General features: G+C 49.8%; 1 protein-coding gene across 1 annotated transcript; it reads right to left on the minus strand.

The window, feature by feature from the left end:
* Positions 1–4,863: 4,863 nt before the first annotated feature.
* LOC100908188 (Krueppel-like factor 6) lies at positions 4,864–8,129 on the minus strand. Its single transcript, XM_029112867.1, has 2 exons — positions 7,472–8,129; positions 4,864–5,042 (listed from the first exon to the last, which is right to left on the minus strand). The coding sequence occupies exons 1-2, from the start codon at positions 8,127–8,129 to the stop codon at positions 4,864–4,866; spliced, it is 837 nt and encodes a 278-aa protein (XP_028968700.1).
* Positions 8,130–9,095: the final 966 nt, after the last annotated feature.

Below are 9,095 nucleotides of genomic sequence, written 5' to 3' on the forward strand. Positions count from 1 at the left end.
TTCGGATAAATCCAAGTCCTTAGTGAATTTGAGATTGATCGCTGTGACCCGTCCGCCGGCATGATTCTTCGTTGAGACGTAGAGCGAAAACTAACGAGGTTTTACTTAGACTCGATTCCAAAACATAAGTCCGATAGCTTGCCGTACATCAGTGAATCGATAATTGAACTCGATATCAATTGAAATCTTCCTCAACCGGGTGCAATAGTCCGGCTATCTCTTTCGAGAAGACGCCGAACATTGTGATGGGTAAGCCAATTCTCCCTAGGCTCCGAACATTTGGATTGACAGACTCCTTGATATTCGCCATATAATCCTGTGCAATTCTTTTATGAGCATCGAATGCTAACTACGAGAAGAAACATCGGCGTGATCCCTCTAGGGATTCGCTTGACAGATTCGATGTGGAATTTCATGTGAAGTTTCCCAGTCGGATTCCGGATCGAATCCTAACTCTGATTAGTTTGCGAGTGGGTGAAGGAGTCCAGGTGAATGTGGGTTTTCTTCGATTTGTCTGTGTCTCTATACTTTCAAAGTGATCGGGGTGACTTTATCGGTGAGTGTATTCGTGGGTGCTCACAGGGGTCTGCGATACGTCGTTTGCTGAAGATCCGTTGTGCGGATTCTCATCTGAGCTGCCGTCGGATATCTCTGAGAGCATTCGTTTGCTAGTATTCGTTGAGTGACGAGGATGCTGCGTCTGCTGTGATAGATAGAATTTGAGTGGTTGTTCCAAAAACTATCAGAAACTTCGCGAACTTTTGCTATAATGGTTGACAAAGTCGTGTTTGCTGCAGTTCTCGGACAAACTTGATTGCACACTTGCCGTCAAAGTGGTCTGTGGATACGTACATATGTAGGTCTTTCGGTTTTCCCATCAGGTCGTCGAAAGAATTCCGTGGTTCATGTGGGTTTGGTGGATTTTTTCTTGCGGTCTTTGTGGTGTCGGTGGAAGTGGTCGTTGTTGTAAGGTGGTGCGAGGGTGTTTAGGCTCGAACTCGAATAAGCATCTTTCGGCAATTTTCGCTTCATCATTGGCTGTCTTTTCTGCATTCGGTACTCGTGGCCATAACTCGCTCCGTTCCTGCTCTCTTTGCGATCTTTAGCATTCTTTCGGCGAATTGTCGCCCGCTCTCAATGTACCAATCTACCACTCATGAAGGAAACTGTGCATCGCTCACGAACAGGAGACTGCTTACAATCTCGATGCTTCGCAATAGATCTCTGCGAAAAGTCGAGGAGCTTCGTGTAGCCCGGCCCTAATGGAGGCGAAGCTATCACAACTTTCAATGCCTCATCCCCGGAAACTCGATGGCTTTTTTCCTTCTGATTCTCGAGGTTGCGAGCTCCTCTCCTCCACGAAGAGATGTTCCCCCAGCAGAAGTCGACGACGCCATTTCCGGAAAGCCACCGAATCTTGGGGAGCGGGTCGGGAGGCGACGGAAAACCTGCCCTTGCCGGAACGACTCGAGAGAACTACACGAGGAGCGGGTGACAACGCCAACGACTCGCTTCAGGTCGCTAAACGCTTTTCCACTTCCCGCCTCGACTTCAGCGGCTCAGCACAATGGGTTCCGGTATTTTTTTGTGATATTTTTCTCATGTCTTGTATCTCAAAATCCTGTACTTTCTCCCGTTCTCTAAACACATCTTATGTACATCAAAATCACAGTTCATCTTGTCGACACGCGGCGGCCACCTGCAGCCGGGAGGCCCTCGGCCTGGGGCCCAGGCCCTTCGGGTCGGGAGTGTCCGAGGATAGAAATTCTCCTCAGAGATCCAGCCGCATGACACACAGGTGGCCAAAGTCCACACCAACACAGCTGAGAATGGTTGTTGAAGATGACAAAGCTTGCGTCAAGGTGCTTTACGAGATGAGCAAGAAACCGATGCGTTCGATAAATGTTAGAATGTCAATGTAAGTTTGCAGCTTATGGTATGCGTGCAGATGTCGTTTATGATCGATACTGCTATGTTGAAACGTTTCGTGTAGCGAAGCGTGACGTCATTCCCAGCCCGTCGTTCCCGCATACGAATTAATTTCATGCCCGGCCTCGGAGAACATCTGCGTAGCGTCCTAGGACGTTCCGCCGATCTCCCAATAGTGGAAGAAAAGTGACGGCAGACGTATTCGACGGGGAATGACTCCGTTGGTGAACGTTGTGTTCTCTGTATGAGGCGAAATGTGGCGAATTTACGGAAGCACATTAAAACATGATGAAATCTCCGATGATAACACACACGACAACGTCTGGCACCCTTTGTTTCGAGTTCACGTTTTCCTCAACGCTCCTCCTTTCTCTTTGTACATACTTAAAATATGAATCGTTTCTCTCCAATACAATCAGCATACAAGTGGTACGATCTGCCAATGCTCGTGAACATTCGATGATTTCGATGAGATGATCCACTATAAAAATAACGGGAAGTTGAGGCAAAAATAAAAAAGTCCCTCCTCGGATGGAAATAAAAGCTGGTCGCCTGGCACGGGAACAATAATTTGAAAATAGTAGATCTAGCGGAAAATGAGTTCGCCGTCACCGTCTCGGCGACGTCGTTCTTCACGAGAGACTAGAAAAAACAGCGATTCATAAAATTGCCGATCGATCCAAACGAGGGGATCGATCAGCGTCACATCGTCAATCAGATTCAAAATCAAAACTGCTCGCCGATCAATTGTACTCATCCCGGGATCGTCGGGATGATAATGAAAATCGAGAGGGCGAACTCTTCGTGGAGATCTACACAGATGAAGCAAGATGTCATGAGTCCCGTTCAATGCGACTCGAAACAGAATTGAATTTGCAGCTCTAGAGAAATTCTACAAAACGCGAGATGCAGCTGGGTATGTATGTGTATGTTCACCGGAAGACACGGAATCGAGCTTTGGGTCTTCGAATCATCAATATCATCACTTGTGTGCTATTTCAGAGAACAGAACAATTCCGATTTGCGCAGGTCGAGCCGAGAGGAGGGCAAGTCGCTCAGTCAGGGAAAGGGCAAAAAAAAACTTAGGAATGGAATCGAGGTGGAGAAATTTTAAAGTTCTCCCCAAGGACCTTGACTCTTCGTTCAGGAATTTCTCTTGAGGAACTGCTGGGAAGTGTTGCCCCAAGGAGACTACCTCCGACCGGGTTGATAGGAAAACCTCCGCAGCGGAGAAATTCTTTCGGATAAAAATAGTTTAACGCATTTGAAATCATTGGAGAAGTCGTTCAACGACTAAAAACTTGCCCTCCGCTCCGCTTCCGTCATCATCAGTTTAGTTGCTTCCTGTTATCATTTTTTCTCGCACGAAAAATAGTAAATTTGCCACCGTTTGTCGGAGTCGGGTGAATCAGAAAAATACAATCAGTACAAAACCGTATTCGATCTCACCCGACGCCCTGAGAACTTTCGACTTGTTTCGTTTATTGTCTGTGTCGTGTGGCTGGAATTTCGAGAGCAAGTTATAGTGGTTGCTGTAAAAGTTGCATTTCGCTGTGGTTATGTCTGTGAGAACCCATGTCTCCATGGTATCCGCGTTGTTTTCACTCTTGTAGCCGATAGTTGCACTTCAAGTCCTGATCAACTGTTTCGTCTGAATATCTGTATATAATATATATGCATGTATAGATTTATTTAGATAGTTCTCATATAAGTATATGCCTATTAAAGTAGCAAATGAGTTCGTCTTCCCCGCAGTCGTCTGCAGCGATACGAGGCGGCGGGGAAGTCCTACTTCGGCTTCGAGAACCGCGCACGAGGTTCTCTGACTTAGGCAGTGAAGATTTTGACCATTCCTCTCGAATGAGGTGTAGCTTGCTGCTGCTGTTGCTGTTCTTACAGCATAGTCTGTTTTTGTTTGTAATCGTCCAATATCGGCGGCCCGGGTGCTGGGAGTCTTCCACATGGTCATCATGTGTACGTATTGCACGTGGGTGACTTCGTTCGAACTGTCGGATACAGTCCTTTGACAAGATGATTGAGAGATCGGAATTTCGAGACTCTCACCCGATTGCCGACGTTGGCTGCTCCGCCATCAAAATACTCATTCTCACTTGCTTGTTCTCATTCACACATGGTTTATACAGCCCGCGTTAATTTTTCCACGCATCCGCGTCAATCATTTACGCCATCAAGATACAGGGTCCTTCAGCAGGACTTGTGTTCGCTTGCGTGTATTTGATTCTCCCCGTTCCGTGTGTCTGCTTTTGATGTTTATTCATGTGTTTTCTAGCATGTATATATATATATTATAAATACATCCTTGTTTATATATATTTATATATATATATATGGAAAGAGCGAGGCTTACAGCATGCTGCTCACCTCCAAGCCCTTTCCTTTTCGCCCTTTGCCCATGCTCAATCGATTTTCGTAAATTTCTAAACACAACGGTATCATCCTTCGCTCACATGTAATCGTTCCAACCTACATGGTTTGGGCGACAATTGCAACTCATCTTCTCCTTCTTTTTCATCGTCAGTCCGGCTTCATCATCATTTAACTAATGATCACCCTCATCATGAAGTTCTCCAACTGAAGCTCCCCTCTGTTTGCTGTTGCCTCTCGAAGAGCACGGAAACCCCTGCAACCCATGTCGGAACCGATGTTGAATGAGTTCGAGGCTGGCTCGCGATCGCGTAAAAAATATCATGAGGGCTCCAAACGCTCTCGTGTTTTTCTGTTTTCGTTTCTGGTTCCCGGCTCCGATGTGGCCTGCAGAGATTTCGGAGGGTGAGTTTTCTGCTCGTTGTTTTCCGCCCGGCAAAGCGAGCCGTCGAGTCCACAGAAGCCTCTGCGACTCCCCGTGTGTACATTTCTCCCAGGTGATGATGAATACGTAATGAAGATGCTGGCGACGTCGAGTCGACTGTCGTCTCAGGGCTGATGTCGCTTATTGTGGAGCGCGAGATGATCCGACCGGGAGAAGCAACGGTCGCAGTGAATACATTTAAAAGGCTTCGAGCCCGTATGCTTCCGATAGTGACGTGTCAATTCATCACTCCTTGCGAATCTCCATTCGCATCCTTCCCACGAGCACTTGTAGGGTTTTTCTCCTGCAAAGTTCGAATGGAAAATTTCGTTAGAGACGAAAGGAAACCCTGCGATCGCAGGGGCGTCCAGGGGTTGTATATGCGTCGCAGAATGAAACATGAGCATTCCACTTCTCTTTATATCCTGCACGGAGTTTCTTTCATTCACACTGATTTATGATTGTTTCGCAAGAATTGGAGAGTCTTCGTCGACGCAACCTTGACTCGACTGTGTCACATGAGAACCTCGGAGTTGCGCGCGAATGCTCCCGATACGCAACGGTATGAATGGGAAACTCCACCGCAGTCGGAGACTCTTCGTACCCGAACCCTCGCCGTCGAGGTTGTCTGATTCATGCGGTATGATGTCTAATGCGGAAATTGTATCCGTACAAACACCCGGCGGGGGGAATGCGTACGAAATGGAGGAGCTCGAGGGATATACGCCAGGGGGGGACAGAACAGAGCGAGATACTAGGTGTGTTTGTGAGCAAAGCAAACAGCCGGTAATATCCTGTACGCGTTGCTTGCTGCTTCGTTGATCGTTTCTCTGCCAGTCTGTCCGTCTGTCGGTCGGTCGGACGGCGGCTGGAAGCGGAGGTCGCTTTGGCGGTCGCGCTGATGACGATTGACAATTCCATTCCGACAGCAAGAACGCATGCTCAGGGCTCAGAACAGCATTGGACATAAGCCAGAGGAGTGTGTCGCTCGGATAGTTGGCAGAAGAGGAAGCAAGCGAATGCTTTCAAGATTGCGTATCTTCATCGATCAAACATCATCATTATTGTCACGGCACCCTCTTCTTACTCGACGCAGGCCGAGAGTGGATTCTTCGCGCGCGTTCTCCTTCGACTCGTCCATCTGCTGCTCCTCGCATCGTGAGGAAGTCTGCGAGGGACCGAACGAGCGAGCGAGTCTGGCGCATGGAGGACGTGGCAAGCAGGAATACGGGGGGAAGACATACCAGAGAGCCCGCCGAGATCGTTTCGAGGCTTCGCATTCTATTAGTCCAGCAAGTGGTCCGGCACGGGTGGCGTCCCAGGACGTTCGTTTTTCAATTACAACAACCGACGAATACAGGGCGGACAGACCGGCGGGAAAGGGAGCAGAAATTTGTCCATCGAGCTCGCCTTCTTCTTGAGGGACTGCTCTGATATCGAATTCTGTTTTCTCTTCCCAATTCCCCTCCCGCAACGAGCAGACCCCCAGGATCGCTTCTCGTCCCTCGGAAGTTTGTGTGGAGTTCAATAGAGACAATACGTCATGAGAGGACTCGAGCGTAGTGCTCATTTCTCTGTGGGTCCACAATGCCTCGTAGCATAGGAATTCTCGGCAATGATGCGCACAATGTGGATGGGGGCGGTGGGGGGGAATTTTGTCCCCGAGAGTCGGAAGAGATACTTGGAATGAAGTGGACGAGGGAAAAACTTGAAAGGCTCATCATTCAAGATTCATTTGTCCCTGCGTTCTCGACCTAAGAGCTTCTCACTGGAGTGTATGGGGCATTTTTCTCTACCACCACCGCAAGAACATTCGCTTGCGGGACAAAAAGTAGGGTCCGTCGAGGCAGCGAGATGGCCTTCAAGGAGCCGAGTTCATTGCTTTCTGGAGAGAAAAGGCTGGTGGCGTCACGCCGGCGGGACTGCTCGTAATAAAAAACATTCAGCAGCCTTGCCATACTATGCCTCGTCTTTTTTTCCCACTCCTGCTCCCTCCGTTTTGGACAAGCGACCGAGAGACGGACCGGCCACCGCCGCAGTGAGCCGCCAGGAGCCATTCAAACGACTGACCAAACGAACGCCCGCCGAGCCACCCGCTCGCCGGTCGGTCGAGAAGCGGCTCACAAGACAAATTCGTCCATATGTCCAAAAGAAGAACAAACGTACGCGTTGCGCCAGGTCGAGCATATTGGGTGGACAACGACGACGGCATTTTTGGAATGCGAGAGACTTGAACTCAAGAATGCACAAATACATATATCAGCCGCCCCGGGTGACAGCAGGAGAAATTTCTTTGCATAAAGCGTTGGCGCCAACATCTTCACCGCTCTGTTCGGAGACCCGCAGCCGAACAGCGAATGTTCCATGGAGCACGGAGTGCGTAGCGGCAGCTCAGACCGCGTTTGTTGCGAGAGTGGGGAGCTGTGAATTACATCGAGCCCGGAAACAGACTCGCCCGGAGAGAGCGGAATATATGCGTGTTTGCGATATCTTCATACGGTGCAGAGCTTGTGATAAGCAGAAAAAAACGCGAGGAGCCTTCCAAAAGTCAAACGCCAGCTTCCCGCTCTCGGAACGAATTCGGAAGAAAATTTCCTGAGGTGAACTCCAGCCAAGTGGATCACGGTAGTTTCACACTCCGTGGGTCGCGGTGCTCGCACGGCTCTCGGGCACCGCTCCACGTTCCCTTTTCCCCAGGGGAATGGACATAAAACTTGACGACTCTCTACATACCTGTGTGTGTTCGTTGATGCGCCTTGAGGTGAGAAGACTTTGTATAAACCTTCTTGCAGCCGTTGAACTGACATCTATGCACTCGTCGTTTGCTGGACTCGCTCTCGTACCGTCGGGCGCGGCTTGAGGACACTCGAAACGCCACCCCGTTGCCCGACGCTTTGCGGGGCAGTTCCGGCGACGAAGGCGGCGACAGCGGACTCGTCGACCCACTGACCGGAAGTATCTTCATCGTACTGATCATGCTTTCGGGGATAATTGTCTTCCGTCGTTTTGACGTCGACGATGGGCTCGGTTCGGGCGGAGTTGTGTCGCTGTCCCATGAAACGCTACTCGACGACGAAACACTGACGGCATCGATGTTGGCATTGAATTCATCGAGGTCCTCTGTCTCCTCCGAGCTGCCGATACCGCTGTCCAAATGTGACGAAATCGAACTGCACAGTAGACGTTCCTTAGCACCTACGGAGATGTCTTCCCACGATCGCATGAAGACGTCTTCGACGAGAGCTTCCGCCAGCGTGTGATCGTTGCGTGGTTCGTTCTTCAGATATCTTTCCATTTCGAGGATTGTCTGCAAGGAACAAAAAGAGACGGATGAGTGAATGAGCGCAAGGGGAAAAGGCGAACAGATTAGTATTGATAGAACGGGGAACATATCTCGAGTCCCAGACGGCTGGATCCCGGTTCGCTCCGGAGAGCCACCAGCCGAGAAGCTCTTTCACTCGGAGGCGTCTCCGACTTGCATTCGATCGCTCTGACGGCCGCTCACAGGCGCCCGAACGGTCGCCGGGGCGGCCAAGATAACTCAACGGTCATACAAATGGGAGCATCGCATTTCCGAAAGCCCTTCACTGACGGAGAAGACGCTGACTACAGGCTTGCCGAAATCTACCAAAAGGTCGCAAGCTTTTGAAAAAGACCAATGGTCCGACTGAGGACCTGGCTCGACTTGACTTCGAAAACGAAATCTACATATAAATAAATCGAAGGACATCACGTGAACTTAGGATAAATTATGATAATAATAATCGTAGGATGAGAAGAAGCATCCGGGAGAATAAGAGACGAAGCTTGGAGGGGATCCGTGATTTCGAAACCGCGGATCCGGCCCTACGCGAGCTCGTCTGTCGAGGATGGCGATTATTCTGATGCAAAACTCTCACATTTGCAAATCCGCGCACCAAACGGCCATTAGGAAACGGGGCAGTGCGCTATTGCGATATATCCTCGCCGGATTCGTATAGAGGAGCGCGCAGATGACTCGGGATGTGCGGAATCGAGGCAGAAGCAACGCAAGCGCAGGGTGTTTGTAGATTATTCCCACAACAGTAACTAAAAAGCGATCATATAGCGATCAGTGGCTGGCTCGCGGCAGATATCTCCGCCATCTCATCTTGCTCCTTCCGTTTGCATATTCCATGCGAAGGCAACGGAAGGCGACCCGACGGACGGGTGGGTGAGCAGGACGAGGGTCTTGGCGAGCATGGCTGTCATTCGATTTGAATCCAAACTCTATAATATCCGTTCTCCATCTGGTCCCGCCGCCCCGGACCCTAATCGAAATCGTGCCCACCCAGACGCGGAGCAAGTGCGTTGCGACGGGATATGCTTTTCAATTCCA

The sequence above is a fragment of the Galendromus occidentalis genome, unplaced genomic scaffold (genome assembly GCF_000255335.2).
Source record: "Galendromus occidentalis unplaced genomic scaffold, Mocc_1.1 scf7180000077530, whole genome shotgun sequence".
Lineage (NCBI taxonomy): Eukaryota > Metazoa > Arthropoda > Arachnida > Mesostigmata > Phytoseiidae > Galendromus > Galendromus occidentalis.

Bases quoted from the DNA above. Each gene is read 5' to 3' on its own strand.
- LOC100908188 (XM_029112867.1), bottom strand. From the start codon at position 8,129: ATGTTCCCCGTTCTATCAATACTAATCTGTTCGCCTTTTCCCCTTGCG. The intron at 5,043-7,471 runs GTATGTAGAGAG...CGAACTTTGCAG, and splicing joins GCATCAACGAACACACACAG to GAGAAAAACCCTACAAGTGC.